Source organism: Copadichromis virginalis, linkage group LG18, assembly GCF_057382275.1.
Source record: "Copadichromis virginalis isolate Kocher_CV1m ecotype Utaka linkage group LG18, C_Virginalis_male_GT1.1, whole genome shotgun sequence".
Lineage (NCBI taxonomy): Eukaryota > Metazoa > Chordata > Actinopteri > Cichliformes > Cichlidae > Copadichromis > Copadichromis virginalis.
In genome coordinates, this window is record NC_140635.1 from 4329146 (window position 1) to 4351922 (window position 22777).

General features: G+C 40.1%; 3 protein-coding genes across 5 annotated transcripts; 1 reads left to right on the top strand and 2 right to left on the bottom strand.

Annotated features, from left to right (window-relative positions):
- The first annotated feature begins 522 nt into the window (after positions 1-522).
- Positions 523-11833, top strand: LOC146686984 (uncharacterized). 3 transcript variants are annotated; one of them, XM_085437983.1, is made up of 5 exons: positions 524-587; positions 1544-1633; positions 2963-3200; positions 8240-8309; positions 8712-8808. In XM_085437983.1, exons 3-5 carry the CDS (start codon positions 2978-2980, stop codon positions 8734-8736), a joined length of 318 nt encoding a protein of 105 aa, XP_085294109.1. In that variant the 5' UTR covers positions 524-587; positions 1544-1633; positions 2963-2977; the 3' UTR covers positions 8737-8808. The 3 variants fall into 3 exon arrangements, with proteins under 3 accessions (XP_085294108.1, XP_085294109.1, XP_085294107.1); XM_085437981.1 differs by lacking the exon at positions 8240-8309 and having other exon boundaries at positions 8712-11833; XM_085437982.1 differs by lacking the exons at positions 1544-1633; positions 8240-8309 and having other exon boundaries at positions 523-587; positions 8712-11833.
- Positions 11834-14043: 2210 nt separating this feature from the next.
- LOC146686985 (uncharacterized) lies at positions 14044-18465 on the bottom strand. The gene is made up of 3 exons (XM_085437941.1): positions 18329-18465; positions 16880-17129; positions 14044-16619 (listed from the first exon to the last, which is right to left on the bottom strand). Exons 2-3 carry the CDS (start codon positions 17112-17114, stop codon positions 15004-15006), a joined length of 1851 nt encoding a protein of 616 aa, XP_085294067.1. The 5' UTR covers positions 17115-17129; positions 18329-18465; the 3' UTR covers positions 14044-15003.
- Positions 18466-19027: 562 nt separating this feature from the next.
- epdr1 (ependymin related 1) lies at positions 19028-22639 on the bottom strand. Its single transcript, XM_085438007.1, has 3 exons — positions 22363-22639; positions 20668-20876; positions 19028-19716 (listed from the first exon to the last, which is right to left on the bottom strand). The coding sequence occupies exons 1-3, from the start codon at positions 22596-22598 to the stop codon at positions 19523-19525; spliced, it is 639 nt and encodes a 212-aa protein (XP_085294133.1). The 5' UTR covers positions 22599-22639; the 3' UTR covers positions 19028-19522.
- Between the last annotated feature and the right edge of the window lie 138 nt (positions 22640-22777).

Here is a 22777-nt window from a genome sequence, read left to right on the forward strand (position 1 = left end):
GCCATCGGCCCCTCTGGCCAACACCAGTAGACAAGTAGGGTAAAGTGTCTTGCCCAAGGACACAATGACCAGGACAGAAAGCCCAGGGATCGAACCGGCGACCTTCCGGTTACAGATGCGATTCCCAACCCCCTGAGCCCCGTAATATTATTACTGTCAAACCACTGCCTTGTCCCACTAATAATTATTTAATCTCTAAATTTCCATGTTGTTATCAAAATGATCAATTACAATAAAACAAAAAAAGCTATTATCTATCTATCGTACATTACTCCTTCGTAGGGCTGCCAGACTTTATGTAAGGACTTTACTTTCGTCTGACTGACCTGAGAAGCGCAGCAATACGCTTTTAGGCTTTCTAGTCCACCGGAAGTACAATAGAAGAGAAATGACGGAAATGACGCAATGGTTACTGTTTAACATGTCTAGTGTTCGGGTTTCAGAGTGATTGTTGTTGAAGAAATCTGCTAACAAGTTAAAAAAAAAAGAAAAAGAAAAAACGATCGTCCGGCATGAGAAGGAGACCAGCCGTCAGCTCAGACTGCTGGACATCAGCTGGAAACCCGACATAAAGCCACACATTACAGGTGTGTAACACTGAGACGGTCTCGGTGAGCTAACACGGGAGTGTGAACCGTGCTGGAGCTCATGTAGCGGCTCAGTTTGTAGGCTAACAGGCTAAAATCAAGCGCTTCTCTTTATTTTAAATGTAAATATTTGACGTTAAATACCCACTGAGACACTGAGGGAAGCGACTTTGTTCTGCATAAAAGGGGTTGGCAGTGCTGGCGTGTTTTCCTTTCTTTAAAAAAAAAATCTTTAATATCCTTTTTTATGTGTTGGTTGGCTGTAGTCAGCAGGATCTACGTATCTCTTTGGAAAATATCATTTTGAATCTCCCTTATTGTGTCTACTCTGTGTGCAGTTGTTAAAAGTCACGTTTTGTAAACCTTTTTTTCTGCTTTAAATGACTTTGATAATATCTAGGACAGATGTGCTTGGCAGATTTTAGGTCCTTGGGTCGCTTACAACAGTTTGAATGTCACTGTGTTTGTACAACCTGCAGATTACTTTGAGAAATATTGTGGAAAACACCCCCGATCAGGTCCTAGCAGACGACCCTCACCTTTTTTAAATACATGTTTTTCTCTCCGCCTCTCGCCTCCAAACATCAAACTTATTTGAGCCTAAACAGTAACACATAAAAGGGAATCCTGTTTGTGTATTAATTACCAGAGGATGTCACATAAAAAGGGATAAAAGAGGCAAAACGGTGTGCCATAGTAAGGGGTTAACATGAGGTGGTGTTTTTATTTTATTTTATTTTGTTATATTTTTGGAACAACTGCAAATGTCTGTAAGTTGCAGTACTTTTAACATTTAGATAACGCTACAGAAGAGGAACGAACACAAGGGAGTGATGTTATTTAAGTCACAGGTCATTTCAAGTTCAAAGGCTGAACAAACATCAGCAAACACACAAACTGTGTGCAGCTGTTCACAGTGTGTTGCTAGCTAAAGCTCCAGCTGCTATATTTCACAGGGAGAAAAAAGAAAGAGAGCTGATGTCATACAGAGATGGAGAAAGATAAGAAAGAGGACAGGAGAGGAAGAAGAGAGGTTAGATTCAAAGGTAGGAGAATAATTCACTGAATTCAACCTTTTTACCATCTAGAAAATAGACAGCATCAACAGTGTACTGTCAGTGTAGAGGATGGAAATCAGCCAGAAAAACTCATGAAACATCTGGTGCAGGTGTGTGAATCCACAGTAAACCTCAGCAGTAGCAGCAGGTCATCTGATCACAGCCTGCACATTAAGATAATCTGCTCTCAATATAAATTATTGTGAGTTGTCATTCTTTTCCTCACACTGAGCCACTACAACTGATTTCAGGGTTCCCCCACCTGCTGAATCCACTTTAACCTCTCACTGTGCTCATTTTGCTGTTTAGTGGCAAAGTCGCCCTCTACAATGTCGGCAACAGCAAACAGAGATATTTTTTTTCCTTCTTTTTCACTCTTGATGTCCTACTTAACTGATTCAAGCTGAGTACATTTATTAGAATTGAATTCAGACAAACAAAGTTTGTATTCTACTAATTTTATTTTACCATTACATTAGTTTAGCATGAAGTTCAGTTAGCTTTGCATAGAAATAGGAAATAGAAATGTTCTTCAATGAATTAGTTTTTGCTTTCTTGTTTTGAGTGCATTTCAGAGCCTGTACTTTTTCACTTTTACTTGAGTAAAGAAGTTGAATCAGTACTTCAACTTTTATTGGAGTATATCGGTACTTCTGCATAAGTAAAGAAAGCCTGTATTTGTGCCAACTCTGGGTGTAAGAAAATTAATTTTTAAATGATCAGGTAAAATAATTGAAATTGAAATGTTTCTCAAAATATTTCCAAGTTTTGCTGAGATAGAGCACCCTTAAACTAAAGGTATCCAGCAGTAATCTCGCTGCAGCTAATCTCATGGCAGCAGCAGAGCCTCCTTTGGTTTTCTGTGCTTGACAGTATGTCTGATTGAAATGAGTGACAGACACTGGACAAAGGAAAGTAGCTCTTAATGTGAATCTTGGAGTAGATCTCCCATCATAGGCAGAGAAGTTCTCATGGGCAAAATTAAATGCAACTGATTGTTTATCTGCAGCGTGTTTTTATCATGGATTTAGGAAAAGCTGTTTCCTCTTTAGACATGTGTGATTCTGCAGGGTACAACTTTTAATCAAATAGCTGCTTCACACTTTAAGCCACTACCTGAATGTTTTGTAGTCTGAACTTTGCAAATAAGAACACCAGAACTCGAGACTGTCTCACACGGTACTCCCGACACATTTGTCAAATTTGTGCACATTAAAGTGAGAGACATGCTCGCAGTGTACAGTCCTTCTGGATTATATCTGTGTGTTCCTGTCATCACATTAGTAACATTTTTCTTATATCCCTTTGTTTCTAAAGTCCTCCCACATCAACATGAATTGTGAGGAAGAGGAGGGTGTGGATGATCAGCAAGTCTGTAACCAGGAGAGGAATTCCAGTCTGGACCAAAATGACCCAGAGCCTCCACAGATTAAAGAGGAACAGGAGGAAGTCTGCACTGGTCAGGAGGCCGAAGGCATCATCGTCTGGACCGGGAAAGAGCGGCTCAGACTGCTGGATACCATTTGGAAACCTGAAATAAAGCTACACAGAATAGGTATGTTAAACTGTAAATAAAAGTCCATAATAATTATATAACTCTTTTAGGATTTTAAACTTAGCTAAAAGGTACTAAAATTTTTAGGGATAGTATAAAGGACGCAAGGAGAGAGTGGAGAGGGAATAATATGAAAGAAATAGTCTAAGGAGGTTGGAAAGAAACGTGCCTGGACTTCTTTAAGTTGCTTGAAGATGTTTCACCTCTCATCCGAGAAGATGAGCCAAGGTGTGAAAACGGGTGTGGGTCACAATAAGCCAGGGTTTCAGGTGAGCTCATTGTGACCCACACCCGTTTCACACCTTGGCTCATGTCATTAGGTAGAGGATCATCAGGGGGTCCTTTTGTCCCTCTTTGGGGGGTTACTCCCACTGGGATAAAATCTGGGACTCTCCACCATTTGACCCTAGAACTGAAGAAGCTTCTCGGATGAGAGGTGAAACGTCTTCAAGCAACTTAAAGAAGTCCAGACGCTTTTCTTTCCAAGCTCCTTAGACTACGATGACCTGGATGACTGAGAACCTTCACAGACATGAAAGAAATAGAAACTTGGAGAAATTATTGCGACAAAAGATCTTTTGTCCCGTGGGTTGACCATTGTCCTGATACCTTCATTACTCAGCCATTTTACTACACATGCACTCAGGGCACGCTTTGGACATAAAATGCTAAGAGTTCCCTAAATGTTTATAAACAATCCCCCATAAACTTTAATGAACTCGTAAAGATGAGTGGGCCAAAATTTCTCCACAATGATGTGAGAGACTGATTAAGTCACACGGAAAGTGATGACTTCAAGTTATTACTGCTGGATGTGGTTCTACAAGCTACTGAATCACTAAGAGTGTACTTGGTTTTTCACAGGATCGTAACTCTTCTACTACAAACTAATGCTGTTGTAATAAATGCAGTATGACATTCAGCTTTGTCTTGCTGATATATGCAAGGTCTTCCTTAAAACTACGTCATCTGGATATACCTTTCAGCATTGTTGGTGCTTTTCCAGATGTGTAAGCTGCCAGGTCAGTGGATACAAATGCACCTCTGTACCAACAAAGATGCAGGTTTTTGAACTGAGTGCTGATTAAAAAAACCAGATGGTGTCTCTCATTTTTAGACCAGAGAATGTGGTAAAGTATTTTCAAAAAAAAAAAACTTCACATGTAGTTTCAGTACAGTTTTTGATCTAATTCCATTTTAAACAAGCTTTGGTTCAGAGAAGACGACAGCGTTTCTGGTTTCTTTTTTGCATGATAAAGGTTCAACCTAAGATAAGATGAGGTGAGATAACCTTTATTAGTCTCACACGTGGGAAATCTTTCGGTCACGGCAGAAAGTACAAGTTTAAGAGTGGTAAATGTTAATAAAACACAATAGGATAGGGTAAGCTAGAATAGAATACTATACAACAAGAATAAAATACTATATACAATAGAATAAAGTACTATACAAATAAGATAAAATACTGTACAAAGAGCTCTGTTGTTGTAGGAAAAAAATTGCACTTTGTAATATTGCACATCAGGGAGACGGTTACAATTGTGTATCCGATGTGTGTGTGTCTGTCTGCACGTGTGCAGTCATCTGCAGAGACCATGTTGTAGAGTCTGACAGCAGTTGGAAGGAAAGACCTGAGGAATCTCTCCATCCCACATCGTGGGGGCCACAGCCTGCCACTGAAGGAGCTGCTCAGTGTTGTTAGAGTCTCCTGCATGGAGTGAGAGATGTTGTCCACCAGGGATAACAACTTAGCCAACCTTTAGGGCATCCTAAAACAGAGCTGGCCCTCCAGATCAGCCTGTTCAGTCTGTTTCTGTCCCCAGCAGACCACACAGTAAAAGATGGCTGAGCCCACCACAGACTCATAGAAGGTCTTCAGGAGTGGGCCCTTCACTCCACAAGACCTGCAGGTACAGCCTGCTCTGCCCTCTTCTGTAGAGGGCATCTGAATTGTGAGTCCAGTCCAGTTTATTGTTCAGATGAACACCAAGGTACATGTAGCTATCCATAGCCTTATTGTCCATACCTTGGATGTTTAGTGGTTGCAGTGGAGGATGTTTGTGCTTGCGGAAGTCTACCACCAGCTCCTTGGTTTTACTAGTGTTGATCTGGAGGTAGTTCTGCTGGCACCAGTCCACAAAGTCTCTGTACTCCTTGTCGTCCCCATCAGTGATGAGGCCGACTATTGCAGAGTCATCAGAGAACTTCTGCAGGAAGCACTGGGTGGAGTTGTGGGAGAAGTCTGCAGTGTAGATGGTGAAGAGGAACGGAGCCAGAACCGTTCCCTGTGGGGCCCCTGTACTGCAGATGACTGCCACACAGCCCTGAGTTCTCAAATACTGTGGTCGGTCGGTGAGGTAGTCCATTATCCATGTTGTGAGGTGATGGTCCACTCCCGAGTTCTCCAGCTTGTCCTTCAGGACCGTGGGAAGAATGTTGTTGAAGGCACTGGAGAAATCAAAGAACATTATTCTCACAGTGCTCCCAGCGGTCTCCAGGTGAGAGAGTGAACGATGTAGGTGGTGAATGGCAGCTTCATCTGCTCCAATGCCAGGCTGGTAGGCAAACTGAAGTGGCTGTGAAGGTTCTCAGTCATCCAGGTCATCGTAGTCAAAGGAGCTTGCAAAGAAAAGCGTCTGGACTTTTTTAAGTTACTTGAAGACGTTTCACCTCTCATCCGAGAAGCTTCTTCAGTTCTAGGGTCAAATGGTGGAGAGTCCCAGATATAAACCTAGTGGGAGTAACCCCCCACAGAGGGACAAAAGGACCCCCTGATCATCCTCTAATCGCCTGAGCCAAGGTGTGAAACTGGGTGTGGGTCCCAATCAGCCAGAGTTTCGGGTGAGTTCATTGTGAAACCTGGCCCCACCTTATCATGCGAATTCCTGAGATCAGATGGCCCAGGATGTGAGTGGGCGTTAAGGCGTCTGGGGAGGGATCTCAAAACTGGATTATAGATGGCAGACAGTTGGTGTCGTAAACCCCCGCCTCTGTTCAAAGATGGTCGCTCACAGTGGACATAGATGGCTTCTTTCACTCCTCTTTCAAACCATCTGTCCTCTCTGTCCAAAATGTGAACATTGGCATCCTCGAAAGAGTGTCCTTTATCCTTAAGATGCAGATGGACTGCTGAGTCTCAGCAGTTTGACAAACTGAAGTGGGTTTAATGATGAACTCACCAGGCACGGAAGCTGAGCCAGGACCAGCCGCTCCAGGGTCTTCATCAGGTGGGCCTGTAGCTGTTGAGGTCCTTGGGACGTGGAGTCTTTTGCACTAGTGCAACACAAGAGGTTTTCCAGAGGTGTGGGACTCTCCCCAGCCTCAGGCTCAGGTTGAAGATGTGCTCCATCACCCCACAGAGTTTATCTGTGCAGGACCTGACGACCCTTGAGCTGATGTCGTCTGGACCCGCTGCCTTCTTGGTTCTGGTCTTCCTCAGTTCCCTCCTAACCTGGATGGTCGAGAGAGACAGGCTAGAGCCTTGTGTCGGTTGTGTGCTGGATGCTGTGTTTGGGGTGGGGAGTTGTGAGCAGGGTGAGTAGAAGAGGTATGATGTGTCAGAGGTGGAACAGCAGCAGTGAGGGTGGGTGAGTCTGCAGCCGATGTTGAAGACTGCCTCATGGATAAATCAAAACTGTTAAAGAAGTGATTCAGTTCACTTGCCCACCTTGCATCCCCCACAGGCAGAAAGTTCTGATCCTTGTGATCTGAGATGGTTATAAGGCCTCTCCAGACTTCGCTAACATTGTTCTGCAGAAGCTGGTCTTCCATCTTCTTCCAGTAGCTGGCCTTTACATTCCTGATCAGGCCTTTCAGCTCTCTCTGCACCCTTTTCAGCTCCTCCTTGTCTCTGGCTTTGAAGACCCTCCTCTTCTGCTCGAGGATGGCTTTAATTTCTGGGGTAATCCAGGGTTTGTTGTTGGAGAAACGCTGCACAGTCCTGGTGGGTACGGTATTATCCACACTGAAGTTATTGTAGCCAGTAAAACAGGTCACAAGGCTGTCTATGTCCTCCCCATGGTCATCTCAACTTTATGCCTCTTTTGCATTGGCATACAGTAGGTCCAATGTTTTATTGTCTCTCGTGTGGCACGTCACATACTGGGTGAAGGTCGGCAGTGTCAGTGCTTCTCTCCAGGTCTTCTCAAATAGATGAGGCAAAATTATGCAATTGTCGTTGTCAAATTGACTTCAGTGTGAATGCACACTGCAGTCGACTGCACTCAAATCGACTGGTTTTCCATTACAACCCAGTAGTACCTTGTTTGCGTGCTTGTTGTCATAAAAACCTGTGTACGCATCCTGCGACATAATTAATATGCGACATACAACAAATGTGGATGTCGAAGCAAATATATCCCTGCTGCTCAGTCTGTAGCTTTTCGTCACACTTGGGAGAGCATGGCGTTGTTTTTTGTAGTAATTTCTTTTGTTGCCGAGTTTCAGAAATGGTGGTTTTGACTTTCGTGAGCGAGATGCTCTCATGACTCATCGAGTGATGCTACTGACCAGCCAATGTGACATGCAGCGCGACAACGTCACATTTTAGTATCTGGTTGGATCACTTGGAACCCTGGGCGAGCAGGTACTAAAACAGTACCTGGTACCAGGCACTGTGACCTAATGGAAAATCCTGGAAACTGTGCGAACCGTGCCGAGTTGATCTGAGTAGGTACTAGTGGACAAGGGGCTTTAGATTTAAACCAAATAGGGCCAAACCCTTGAGCCAAAAAAAGTAGATGAGCTAAAAACACTGATGGGGGTGAAAAAAAACAAGACCTAAACACTAAAGTTAAAATGTTTCATATGAGGGATCTCTTTCTTACACTGAATAACCTGAGAAAGAGAGAGTGGCTTATTTTTCAAAGATGGTTACCACAGTAGGTAAAAAGCGTTTTTAGGTCACTGTTTGTGGAGTCAAATAGTGTTCAGTCCTTATTCTAGTTTAGTTTATATCTGCTGCCACTTGTCCATGAAATCCATAATTAAACACAGGTGTCTTAAGAGATTGATTGCCAGTTTTGTCTTCTTTATTGCAGGAAAACACAAAAATCTAGATTCCCTGCAAGTCCAATCTTGCCTTGCAAAAACTAGAAATTTATTGGAAAGGTAAGTCCAGTGCTTCTCAGTAATATAACTGAACACCGTACCAAACCATCATTTCCCTAAATTATTGCTACTCATTGTATACATGCTGAAGTTATGCAGCAGTGTCCCATCTACGATGAATTCAAAACACAACACCAAAACTACTCCCAAACGCACACCTTAGCGAACACATCACTCTAGTCCTCAAAGAATCGCACTAGCTTCCAATTCAGCAAAGTGTGGATCTGAAGGAAAATTAAAATTACCTGCAGCTGAGCTCACTGTCAGTTTTTTTTTTTTTTCTGCAGCAGCAACCATCAGCATTAATAACCAGTGGGAAGCAGTTAATTGAACAATTTCTATTTTCTATTTTCTCCTGTGTTTTATACACTAAACTTTTTTATGTTTAATGTCTTTATACAGACCTCCACCAGCAGGATATCGGTAAGGAGGAAGAAGTTGTCACAGATCAGCAGGTCTGTAACCAAGAGAGGAACTCCAATCTGGACCAGGAGGATCCAGAACCTCTGCAGATTAAAGAAGAACAGGAGGAAATCTGCATCAGTCATGAGGAAGAACCGCTTGTGTTGAAGGAGGAGACTGAGACCTTTATGGCTGCTTCTACTTACGAGGAGTGTAAATCAGAACCAAACAGTGACCAGTTCCTTTTTCACAACTCTCCTGACCCAGAGAGCCTAGAACAAGAAGAAAGCGAGCATGTGGACTTAGCATCAAGTAAAAAATTATTAAAATGTGACACTTGTGGAAAATTTTTTCAGTATCAGTCCAAACTTAATAGACATCTGAGAGCTCACACAGGTGAGAAGCCATATTTTTGTGTCACATGTGGGAAGAGATTTAGTCAGATGATACACTTAAGAAAGCACATGAGAATTCACACAGGTGAGAAGCCTCATCCTTGTAGCATCTGTGGAAATAAGTTTAATGACATGTCAGCATTCAAATCGCACATGAGAATTCATACCGGTGAAAGACCATATTCTTGTAGCACCTGTGGGAAAAGTTTTAGCCAAATGATACACTTGAAAATTCACATGAGAGTTCACACAGGCGAAAAGCCGTATTCTTGTGATATGTGTGATAAAAGATTTACTAATTTGATAAACTTGAAAACGCACATAAGAATTCACACGGGAGAGAAACCACATTCTTGTAACATCTGTGGGAAAACCTTTCGTCAGAATTCGACGTTGCAAACTCATCTAAGAATCCACACAGGTGCGAAACCATATTCTTGTAGCACCTGTGGAAAAAGATTTAGTCATATTAAAAACCTGACAACTCACTCAAGAATTCACACAGGTGAGAAGCCATATACTTGTAGCACCTGTGGGAAAAATTTCAGTCAGTTGACTCATTTAAAAAGTCACATGAGAATTCATACTACCCTACAAAATGTGGCAGAGTAGGAGTGTGTGACTGTTAGAATGCATAGTGAGGAAAATCACAGCTACACCTGAGGGGAAAAAAGATGACCTTATATTCTGGTCAGTATGGAATAGCTTTTAATAATAGTCATTCAAGTTGGCTGTGTTTTTGTTCTGATGTAATTGGAAGCCCAGTTTTATAAAGGGTCTCAAATAAGCCAGTTTTTAGAACATTTCCTACTGAACTATCTTCAATATGTATTAACATTTCACGGTAGAAATTTTAAACCTGTATAACCAGTCCTGTGAAATTTTAGCTTCATATATTAAACAAAAACAAAACAAAAAGTTATATGTTTTAAGTTACTTTCAAAACTTAAATGGTTTCTAACTAAGTCGTAAAGTGATAATATTCTATTTTCATTCAGCTTTCAAGCATTTGAGCAAATACGATAAATGTTTTAACAAAAACAAAAATATCCGTAAAGAGTTTAATCTGAATAGAACAAGTTTCTAGATGGTTGTGTAATTACAACTCAGAAAATAATTTCATTAGATATTTGCATGTTTCTCCTAGGACCTGCCGTCCACATATGTGGACATCACATTTTGGGTTATTTAGACCAAAATACTAAATTTTGCTCAACAATGGCCTGATATCCACTAATGAGGACATTATACTGCTACTGTTCTATCGAAATTTTAAACAAATATCCTCATATGTGGCTCTCATTTTTCTTAGAAACAAAAATCAGGTAAAAAAAAAAATCTGGTAATTCTTTGTTTTTACATTCATCAGGTCCCAATATGCCCCGATATCAAAGATAAATTAAAAATGCATGCCGTGGAAGAGTTTGGGTCTTAGGAGGTTAATCAAATCATTAAATCTGATTTTTATCAAAACAGAAAGTTTCTGTTGAGCCTTCTCCAATTTACATAACAATGTTATGTTTCAAAGTGTGGGCATATTTTCCCTCTTTTCATATTTTAACAAGAATTATCAGAGTTGTCCAAAAGCAGTATTTTTTTCCTCTTCTGCCTGTCAGCTTAGACATTGTCATATTATAATATACTATGTTACATATAATCTAATAACTGAAATAACACAAATAAAATGATGAAATAAGCCAATAAAAGAAACATAAACAAGAGGAGCCTATCCGGTTGTTCAGTGATGACGCGACGAATCCTACTTCCGGGTCTAAAGTAGTCTGCGTTTAATATGGCTTTTGTGTTGTTAACATGTTTAATGTTATGTATTTTCTTCTATTTAATCTCAAAAAGCTCCTAAAACAGTCAGTGATCCCTGTTGACCTCCCTCGGCTTTTATTACCGCTAATCATTTATTTAAGCTCAGTTTTTAAAACCTTAGGATGTAACTACAGCCCAGCCCATGCAACAGTATATGAATGACTAACCTCGTATTGTGGATGGATTATCTCAGTTGTTCTCCTGGCTGAAGTTTGGTCCTTTTACAGCATCCTGCCATGCGATTACATTTGTTTCTGACCACCGAGAACACTCACGTTAACTTTTATCGAGTGGGAAAAAAGTTAGCTTGTTTATATTATGCTAACATAGCTGTGTCGCTAGCGGTCACGTAGCACATCATTATATACCAGCTAGCCCAACTTCAGTAACCCTACAAGCGTCACTGCTGTTTAGTTTTCTGTCTTCATTTATGCTGGAAGTGATAGCAGAGCTGTACGTTTTAATTTGTTTCCAAAACCCCGCAGTCAGGACATGCTATATTGTATTTAGATAGAAGCTAGCGAGCTAACTCCCTGCTAACTTCTAACTCCGTTAAATGTCATAAATTCCGTTTTCATGGATGCCTGGATGTTAAACTCAATTGTTACACCTGGTAGAGCAGAACGCTGATCATTTTATTAAAGATGAAAGACTTTAGACAGTTTTTCAACTCTCAGTAATGCCATACTGATCGTATGATATATGGACCTGCAGCGGAGTTTAGACCCAGACACGGCTAGTGACGTCAGACTGAACAACCGGATAGAGACTTCATGGAATGTATCTTGGAAAAGCTACATATGTTTGGCACAAAAGTGATTTTTACACCATAATTCGTATTTTAAAAGCTGCTAGACTGGACAGGATTTAATTTCTTTAAAAGCATCAAATTAAATTTCTATAAAATTTAAGTTTCTGTTGAACCTTTTCTAATTTGAATAAAAATGTTCAGAGTTGTGTAAGCAGTAGGACTCAAAATGGTAGGTAGGTAGAGTAGGGGGGGGAAAGGGCTGAAAGTGGGTCATTGGACCATTTAAAAAAACAAAAAAAAAAAAACTATTCAATATATGAAACTAAAATTTCACGGCAATCAGTATAAATGTTTAAAATTTCTACTGTAAAATTTTTATGCAAATCTGAGATGGGCTAGCAGAAGTCTTTGTTGATTTGACACAGACTTACCCAGAAGTCAACAAGTAACATTTATTTTTTAGTTTATGAATAGCAGGTTTACTCTTCAGCTTCAGAAGCTTTTATAAGTGCTTTGAAGTCTGCCATGGAGACAAAGTTCCAGCTTGAATATGCTCTGAAGGTTATTTCATCACCGAGATGGAAAAAAAGAAAATATTATTCTACTAATTTCATCCTAGTTTTAAATATGTTTTAGTTTGATATTTTTATTAGCCACTAAACAGGTTACACTACATAAGATTAAAAACTGATAAAGATCAAGAAACACATAACATATTTTTTTTTATGAACATTAGTTATTTTGTGGTGATATTTATTTTAATGAAGACTAAACTTGATTTTTATCCTGTCCTGTATATTTAATCTCTCGCACTGTTTCTTTGTGATGTGGGTCATTTATTGTAAGATGTCAACACAATCTAATTAAAACTTGTGTCGAATAATATGGTTTAATGTGTGATCTTTAAAAAAAAAAAATTGAACCAGCCCTGTGTGCCATATTTAATGTCAAAGTAAAGTTGTTGAACGAAGATCAACTTGACCAACTGAAAAACTGATCACTGTCACAAGATGGCAGTAATTTAAAGTTTGCAAATAGGCAAGACGCTTTATGACAGAATGCTGTTTGAGATGCAAGAAGAGAGATTGTGGCCACTCAGATTTTAGATCATATGTGTTCATAGATTTCACTGGGCACGTACTGCCTGATTTGCTTGCCCTGACAGAAAGTCACTATCAAGTTTTTTCTCTCCTGTTGGCTCTTTTTCGTCACTAATAGGGGATGTTCTTTATTGTAATCTCAGGCACTGTGTGTGTGTGTGTGTGTGTGTGTGTGTGTGTGTGTGCGCACAGAAACCCTCCCCTCCTGCAGTTCAAACCCTTTCAAGACTCAAACAAATAGAAGAAAACGGGAAACTGGGAGAAAAATTGTTTCAGTGACCAAGAGTAATACTATCATCAAAATATGGAAAGAAAATCTAAGCTTTACTAGCATATTTATTAACGCTTTCACGCGTAGTGGTCACTACAGTGGACAGCTATTCAAAGGCTCTTTTCTTGGATTTGTGTCAGTGTTAATGGTATACTTAAACTTAAAAATGAAGTTCAAAAATCTTTTTTTCATGCCTAAAGATGAGTGAAAATCCAGATTGAGGTTGTCATAATTCATGCATGAAAGGTTAATCATAATCATGGTAAAATGTTCATTGATCATGATTTTGATTTGAAGACATACTCCCAAGCCATACTCTGAAAGATCAATGAAGCCTACATTTGCACAACTCATCAAGCACAAATTATCAATTACAACACAACGGGGGAAAAAAACAATATATTAAACAAACCCAAGTGTAAAAGAAAACATAACTTGCAGCTCATGTTAACTCAGACAAGTTCCAGGTGTTACAGTTTATTCATAAAGAAAGAAGGTTAAAGTTCACTGACCAGAAAAAAACAACTCTTTGTGTGGATTAATGGGAAAACCCCAAAGTGGATATTTTCCTGTTTGGTTAACCTAAAGCCACTTTAAACCTTGTTGATTAACGGAAAAACATGGGACTAAGGCCAACATTTTGACAAAAAGAAACAAAGTTTACAAAATCAAGGACCAGAATAAAGACACACACTCAAGTCGCATGGAATCGCATTACTCGTGTTATTGGTTGATTGTGATCAGGATGATTCCTGGATGAATCTCTGATCAAGTAATTTTGTTTGCCCAGTTGAGCAACATGATTATGGAGGACCACAAGAGCCACACACACCCCCAAAAAATTTTATGCTGCAATTTTGAATTGTTAGTGCAATAAAATGCATTTGCAAATTCAGTTACAAATGTATTTTTTAAATTATTTTATTTATTTAAACATTGCAAAAGTAACTTATTATTTAATAATTACATTTTAAATAAAGACTATTTATAAATCAATATTTCAAAATGATTTATTAATCCATTGATAAATACGTCAAATCGAAAATGGATTTCACAAAAAAAGAATTAAACTCTCAAAAAAACCCTAATTTGACAAATGCCATTCGGCAGCTGTTTCTGCACTCTGCCCAACACGGATATGTGAAGAATGTGAAAGGACTCTGCTGTGAAATGGAGAGCCAAATCTCTGAGTCTTTGCCTGCGGACAGCCTGACCACCTGTTAACGGTAACATTTTAACATGGCTAATGTTGGCACCACTGCATGTAGTGCCACAATTTTTTAAGTTAAAGAGTTTTTCCTTCCCACTTACACCAAGTTGTTGTTTATAGAAGGACATGTGACTGTTGGCGTTTTCTCTCTATTACTGTAGGGACTTCACTTTACAACTCAGAAAAAAGCCATGAGTTTAAAACACATCTTTATTTAAACCTTATAAAACTCAAAACCCTTCAGCATCTTCTGAAGTTTAATTTTCATGAAAATGAACATCAAGTTCATAATGATATATTTGTGTCTTCTGTGTGACACTTCCCTGCTTTTAATATTGTGCAGTGAAACCTCTGAACAACAGAGAAATTAAATATTTGCCATAATAAGCAACAAGTGACAAAAAAAAAAAAACTTATATAAGCTTCTTTCTCTATAACAAAGCTGTTTAGTGGAACAAGTTTATCTACAACTTGTGCTTGTCACCTCTACAGCCTAAAACAATAAAAATATGAAGTCAGACAAATATAAAACCAGAGTTTCCCCTGCAGCATATGAATAAGACAATTAATAGAATAAACAATTGTTACAGTTAGTTATTGTGTAAAATAAATATATGCCGTATTGAGCTGAATAATACCTGTGGGATAATCATATTTTATCCCACAGGTGTGATTTGCACTGTCATTGCTCGCTCTACTATTAACACACATGCTACACTGACACATTTCTTAAACAGGAAACATTTAACCAGTCGTCATGTGAATTGTCATGTGAGATTTCATGTTCGTAACATTACGGAATCTTTTCCCACAGGTACTACACAAATATGGCTTCTCGCCTGTGTGAATTCGCAGGTGGTTTTGCAACTGTGCCAACTGAATGAAACTTTTCCCGCAGGTGCCACACGAATATGGCTTCTCACCTGTGTGAATTCGCATGTGAGTTTTCAATGTTGATAATTCTCTAAATGATTTCCCACAGGTGCTACAAGAATACGGCCTCTCACCTGTGTGTACTGTCATATGTCTTTTTAAACCGGACAGGCCACAAAATCCTTTCCCACAGGTGCTACAAGAAAATGGCCTCTCACCTGTGTGAGTTCTCATATGCCTTTTCAGGTTTTGCAGCTGAATGAAACCTTTCCCACAGGTGCTACAAGCATGTCGCTTCTCACCTGAGTGAATTTTCATGTGATTTTTGAATCCTGTTAAATTACTAAATCTTCTTCCACATGTAGTACAACAATATGGCCTCTCACCTGTGTGTATTCTCATGTGAATTTTCAAGTATACCATTGTAGCGTAGCTTTTCCCACAGGTGCTACAAGAATGAGGCTTCTCACCTGTGTGAATTTTCATGTGAGTTTCTAGTCCTGATTTATAAGTGAATTTTTTTGCACATGTGTTACAAGAATATGGTTTTTCACCCGTGTGGATTCTCATGTGTTTTTTGCACTCTGATGAGCTAATGAAGCTTTTCCCACATGTGCTACATAAATATGGTTTCTCACCTGTATGGATTCTCATGTGAATTTTTAAATTTGGTGTCTGGGTGAATCCTTTCCCACAGATGCTGCAAGCAAATGGTTTCTCGCCTGTGTGACTCCTTACGTGACATTCCAGTGATGATTTCTTTCTGAAACTGCTCCCACAGATCCTACAAGAATAAGGCTTCTCACCTGTGTGAATTCTCATGTGAACTTTCAAGTTTATCATATGCTTGAATCTTTTACCACACATGCTACAAGAATGGGGCTTTTCATCCGAGTGAACTTTTATATGACTTTCCAAATCTGATTTCTTGTAGAATTTTTTTCCACAGGTGCCACACAAATGTGGCTTTTCACCTGTGTGAATTCTAAGGTGGCTTCTGAAGGGTGATGAGAAACTAAATGTTTTCCCACAGGTGCTACAACAATATGGCTTCTCACCTGTGTGGACTCTCATGTGACTTTTCAAGTTTATCATCTGACTAAATCCTCTCCCACAGGTGCTGCAAGAATGTGGCCTCTCACCTTTATGAACTCTTAGATGTCTTGTCAAAGAGGATTTATAGTAAAAGGTTTTTCCACAAATGTCACATTTTACAGAGTTTTCACATGTTTCAGATTTACGCGACAGTCGCTTATTTCTGTTTATCTGAGGTCTTTTCTTCAGCTCTGCATTTCTAGTTGATTCCACATGCTTGCTTTCTTCCTGCTTCAGTACAAGATGCTCTCCCTTTTGACTGGTGCAGAGTTCCTTCTGTTCCTCTTTCGTCTGTGAAGGGTCATCATTGTTTATACTTGAGTTCATCTCTTGATTAAAGTCCTGCTTGTCTGTGAGAACCTCCTCTTTACAGTCATGCTGTTGTGGGAAATCTGAAAGGAGAAACATAACAGGAAAACACACAATTGAGAAAATATAATCCTAACTATTAGCAGGTCTTTACTTTGTGAGCATGTCACTCACATTTACCAATGAAATTTATTCTTCAGTTGTGGCAGATCATTTTGGACACTGGTGCAAGTGACTGCATAGTTCTTGGATTCTAATTTTCAAAAATTATCTCAATATTTCGATGTTTGTGATTATCAAACTGTAGAAATATATCTCTCATTAGCTGGCTGGTTTTACAAACCTGTGCTGCGTAAGTTTATTTCTGGTTTCCACATGTTATCCAGGAGTCTGAGCTGTTCTTCCCCGGTCCAGACGATGATGTCTTCAGCTTCCTGCTTCACTACAAGCTGCTCTCCCTCTCGACTGATGCAGAGTTCCTTCTTTTCCTCTTTAATTGGAGGAGGATCTGGGTCCTTTTGGTCCAGGCTGTTGTTCCTCTCCTGGTCATCCAGACCCTCCTCTTTCTCACAATTCATTTTGTTGTGGGAGGTCTTGAGGAACAGTGGGACATAAGAAAAATGTTACCAATATGATGACAGGAAAATACAGTTGTGAGCAAAGGCTGCCATACCTGGATGTGACACGTTCACGCTATCTGCTGTTTAACACGTTAGTGACTTAGAAAACACATTCATGTTAACTGCCGCCGTTTGTCACAGATTAACATGGGCACCAGTCTGCTCAACAAGATGTAATATTGTGGCTTGACTTACTGCGCCAGTCTGCACGCCAAGATACTAAACCCTAGTTTATTGTGAATGTTAGTGCTGTATAATGAGCAGTCCATTTACATGATTTAATGCTGGAAACAGTCTATTTTGTCCTAACAGAATGTTTTTATTTCAGGATATAACCTGAGGCGCTAACTGACAGGTGATCTTTGTCAGTGCATGAACATGTGCATTGGTGAGTTCAGAGCACTGCAATGATCAGTGTATTAAATGAAGCTGCAGGGCAGATGTGGTGGATCTTATGGAAATAATCTATTGTAACAGACCAACCTACAGATTTTTATCAGAATAATGTCGCTCCTGCCTTTGGTTCTGGTTTGGTCTGCGTCAGTCAGTGCTGGATGTCTCAAAAACAGCTCTTTACAATCAGCACACGTGGACTTTATTTTCTTTGCAGCTTTGCAGGAGCTGAGTCTTCTAATGTCTGTTACTGTCCTGTATACGCTCAGCGTCTGAAAGAAGACTCCATCATAGCTCTGTCTGAATGTATACAGTTATTATGCTCACAAGCTTGTGCTTGCTGCTCACTGTGTGGGAGAGCCTGCAGGTTCAGACAGAGGGAGGCTATTTTGGCCCCTTATTATTAGTTTATACAGGCCAAACATAATGTTGCAAAAAAAAAAACTCGTTTAAAAATTCACTTTCGGAACACCTGCCCCCGCAGGCGGCCGCGGGCTGAGGGACAAAGAGCCGATGGTAGCACAGTGCTGATAACAGAAGCTTCCTGTCACCGACTCTTTGATTTTAATGTATAAAAACCAGCTTATAGTAAAGTCACTCTCCCCTGTATCTTATCGGATGCTATATGCTAAAACCCTTCATTTAAAAACAAGAGGAGGACTTGTGTTATTTCTATAAAAACCTAGCTCACACCGGCTCATTGATTTCAGTCCGTTAGCATTCAAACTGAGCTCGTGCGCGCTATGTTAGCTCATTGACACCGTCACAGTTTTACACACCTGTTACGTGTCACTCTATCTCAGCTGTCTTCATATCCTGCAGTCTGCTCTGATGGTTGATCTCCCCCTCATACCGCACGATCGATTTTTAACCACCGGTAGTCTCTAATGTTGACAAACTCTCTGAAATACGGAAATGACGCCTGAGCACTGACAGTTGCGTCACTTCCGCCCTTCGCCGTTGGATTTTGGGCAGATTAGAGGCATCAAAAGCCCCCACACACACCCCTCCCCCATGACTAGACATCAGCTTTCTTTGATGTTAAAATTCAAATGGTTTTGTGGTAATAAAATGTCTATAAAATAAGGGAAACAATCTACGTACACCTGCTTACATTTCTTACTGTGTTTAGTTCTGGGGGATAAATTTAAATGGCAAAAGAAGAATCATACGGAAATTAACTCAAAGCTGGCAGTCTGGAAATGATGGTTTACCCATAATTGTAATAATGAGATCAAAACTCTTAAAGTCCCTTTCGAGCACAGAGTTAACTGAACGTAATTGAATGATGTCATGTGATGGATTTTATAGCCAAAAGTACCATCAGGCTCTAAGTGAGGACACACAAAAAAATAATGTTTACTTAAAGTGTCTGACAGTTATAGAAAGCTACTGCATTCATAAAGTGTTTATCCAGTTTTATGGTAATTGTACGGAGTATTTTAATTCATACTACTTTATACTTCAACTTCACAACATTTCAGAGGAAAATAATCGTTTTATTCCAGTGATATCTGACAGTTTTAGCTTTGAGTCTTTACACATCATGCTTCATACAAGTATCCCAAATGTCGTAGTGAAATTTAAAGATACAAGTCACAAAATAAAAGCAGGTTACAAAATAGTAACGATTTGTCTTTCCCATGAATCATCTTAAAACCATTCAGATCTCATCTTCTGACCTTTTCGAGGGTCCTGATTCCATAGTTTGGGAAGCGCTGAACTGTAGTAGTTATATATTAGTAGTATTTAACTGACAGGGCATATGCAGAATGAGTTATTTTACTGTAAGTGCTACTCTTGTAGTAGAGAATTTTGAAACTGTGGCACTGGTTTCAGACTAAAGTACAGTTGTAATTTTACCTCAAACAAAATGTCAGTATACTTCAATAGTGAATGACTAAACAGGGAAGCGGTTTCAGACTTAAACTGCAGTTTAGCTTTTAAGGTCAAAGGTGAGATCTGATGAGGTCTCAGCACTCGAGGTCGACCATCCTCTCAGGCCGGGCTGACTGGCATGTGCTCGGTGGGGTGAAAACGTTGGGGTCGCTGATTCCCAGCTCCAGGCTGAAGAAGCGGGTGGAGGTGGTGACACTGCTGTTCCTCGTGTAGGTCTCCTGCACTGGGTAGCAGTCCTTCACGGTGTAAACGCCCACCCAGGTCTCATCTGGTGGAGAGACGAGGACAAGTTACTGAAATAGCAGATTTCAGATGAGGTGCCAGCTCTGCCTCGGTGCCTTTTCAGAAGCAGCACACAAAAACCAAAAGTTTTCTCACAGTGGGTAGTGGGAGTTGTGGCTGTATTGGCAAATCATTGGAGAATGTCTTGTAGTAACCCCTCTCAAACCAATAAAAACAATCTTCCCAAATTTTGGATCAACCACTCTTACCTCATCTCCACCACCATGGCTCCAGTGCCTAATCTAAAACTGTACCAAGAAAAGTGCAGTCAGATTTTGGATGTAGGAAGAATCTGACTGGGAACGGCTTTCTTTTCAGCATGACAGTGATGAAACACACTGCCAATAAAAGCATATTTGGATAGAAAAAAAAAACACTTTCAGTCATGGACTGGCCTCCACAGAGCCTGAACCTTAATATTATTAAAGCAATGTGACAGAGAATGGAACAAAAAGCAGCCAACATCCACAGAAAAGCTTTGAATGTCCTTCAAGACGTCTGGAGAACTTTTGCTGAAGATTATTTAATAAATTACAAGAAAGTTGCCTAAGAGAGTTCAGAGAGTTCAGGCTGTGTTGAAGAATAAAGGTGGTCACACCACATATTGACTGTCAAGCCATCCTTTCAACTCCTTATACACCTATATACTGTTTATTACATTTTCCTAGATAAATATAAAGGAACAGTACTGCACAGTACTGTATATTAGTGTGGGGTAGTTCACGAAAGGATGCATGTAAAATGTAGAATTACTCTTTTTCGTGGAAAAGAAGTCATTTAGAAGCTACAGCCACTCTCATAATTCAATAAAACCACAGTGAAAGGGCTTATTGTTATTATAAAGCAGCTGCAGGACGTGCTGAATTTACGCTAACACTGACCTAACTCTTCAGCACTCACTATGGCCTGTTTGAAAGCATAAAAATCTCAGACTTACGTTTGCGTGCCGGCTTCCTATCTGACCACTCCTGAACCTCAATGCTGTCCCCAGGGCCGCCGATGAAGTATTGATCCTCAAAGGTGGAGTTATCAGGGACGTCGAAGGGATCCCAGGCTTCAGTCAGAGCGATCTTTGAGCATTCCTTCGTCTTCTGGTCAATCTGGAACATCACCATGCTCTGATACAAGTAGATGTACTCAAAAAACCTGAAACAAAGAGGTTAAAGAAGTTTTTGGATGGGACTGTGCAGAGGACAAAAGACACAGAGAGCGGTGTATAAACATAAACAGTGGAAAAAAAAAGATCAAATAGATATTGCTTGACTCATAGTTTTGAACTGTGAAAAAAAGTCTCACCACCAAGCATCAACCTACGGAGCTAAAAGCCAATCTCAAGATATCAGAAATTGTAGTTCCCCTAATGTCCACTAGAGTCCGGCTCCACAGCTGAGTCATTCTGCACAGACTCCCAGGTTCAAATGACCGATTTTACAGTAGAACTAATCATGTTTACAGCCTGCTACAAACCCATTTTTGGTGTCTATGGATAGTTTTCCCCTTGATGAGAACTCTACAGAAGCTGATTTAACTGGAATGTGTTTTAATCATTTCTATGTTTGGCCTCAGCTCCAGTAAATCCAGTGAAAGAACCGGAGCGCTCCACTGTGTTTGTCCTGTTGGTGCCTTTTGGAGCATTTTTAATAAATTATCTAACAAATCGTATATCCTGGTGTTTAAGAAGTTTGTGCTTCAGTTTTGGTAAAGTCTAATATTTTATTAGTCTGTTACTTGCTGGATCTGTGTGATAACACTGCATGCTCTCATCCAAACATGGTCACATCCAGTTGAAGCAAACCACCTGAGCAGTGGCCAAAACATAAAACATTCAACATTCAAATCGCAGAATCCAAAACCAGTGGGCAACATCGTGGCTCCTACTTCCATTTCTTATGCACAGAAACTATAGGGCATCTATTTCGGCAGCAAGAAAACTGTCCAAGAGTTTGATAGTGTCTCTGTCTTCTAAAGTCTGAAGATGGTTACTTTTGGCAGGATAGTCCTCTGTGCCCAAACCAAACACTCCAAAGTCGCTCTGTGGCCTCGTTTACCAGCCAGGGAACATTTCACAACTCCAGACTTTAGTCCAGGCTGAGAAGTGTTCAAACAGACTGTTTACGACCCTTTTTAGAACACAAAAATGCAAAAAACTAAACAAAACATTGTTTTATAGATTAATAGTACAGTTATAAGTCAGTCTCTGATGTGTTTTTTAATCTGATCTTTAGCACTGATGTGTAACGCATGGGAAAATAATTTATCCATTAATCGAATATGACCTTTATAATCATTATTACTACTACTATTATTACTTTTTGTAGTGTTTGCAGTATAAATAACTATGGGTGTAAATTATGGGTTGGTTTTGTGAATAAAAATACATATAAACTATAAAACAAAGCCGATCTTACAGAAAAGAAGAGCTTAAAGCTGGGACCAAATCCATTATAAATCAGCTTTATTAATGATTATTAATGATAAATGGAGTGATGCTTATATAGATGATTTGGAGATTATTAAGCGCAGATTTACAGCTGCAGCTTGTTTTGTTGTAACTCTTCACACTGACTGTGTGCAGTAATAAAACGCAGTCTGTAAACAACATGTTTACTTTGTGTTTATTTACTGGTCTTACCTCTGACACGGGGTGTGCTTCTTGTGCTGCTGCAGGACTCGGATCCTCTGGTTCAGGGCGTCGTACGAGACGGCGGCTCGGCTGTTCCTGCCGGTGCTGTGGTCGTACACAACCCACCTCCCCTCCCACTGCAGCGGGGCGACGCAGGGCCCGACCGCCGGGGACGCATCCATCCGCGGGAGGACGAAGACAGAGGCCCCAGCAGCGGCCACAAACACGAGCAGAAGTCGGTGCATTGTGCCCGAGTCCCGTTCACTACTAACAGCCCGGCAGATCCCTAGAATAAAGAGGAGATGGTTTTCCGGTTTTATCTTTCAAAATTAAAGCACAGGTAGTTAACATTTTCCTCCAGATATTACAAAACAAGCACATAATGAGGAAAATATAGACACTTGTTTCCGCCACTGAAACAAAA

Bases quoted from the DNA above. Each gene is read 5' to 3' on its own strand.
- LOC146686985 (XM_085437941.1), bottom strand. From the start codon at position 17,114: ATGAATTGTGAGAAAGAGGAGGGTCTGGATGACCAGGAGAGGAACAAC. The intron at 16,620-16,879 runs GTTTGTAAAACC...TTCTCCTTTCAG, and splicing joins AATAAACTTACGCAGCACAG to ATTTCCCACAACAGCATGAC.
- epdr1 (XM_085438007.1), bottom strand. From the start codon at position 22,598: ATGCACCGACTTCTGCTCGTGTTTGTGGCCGCTGCTGGGGCCTCTGTC. The intron at 20,877-22,362 runs GTAAGACCAGTA...TCTTTGTTTCAG, and splicing joins AAGCACACCCCGTGTCAGAG to GTTTTTTGAGTACATCTACT. The intron at 19,717-20,667 runs GTAAGTCTGAGA...TCTCTCCACCAG, and splicing joins TAGGAAGCCGGCACGCAAAC to ATGAGACCTGGGTGGGCGTT.
- LOC146686984 (XM_085437982.1), top strand. From the start codon at position 2,978: ATGAATTGTGAGGAAGAGGAGGGTGTGGATGATCAGCAAGTCTGTAAC. The intron at 3,201-8,711 runs GTATGTTAAACT...GTCTTTATACAG, and splicing joins AATAAAGCTACACAGAATAG to ACCTCCACCAGCAGGATATC.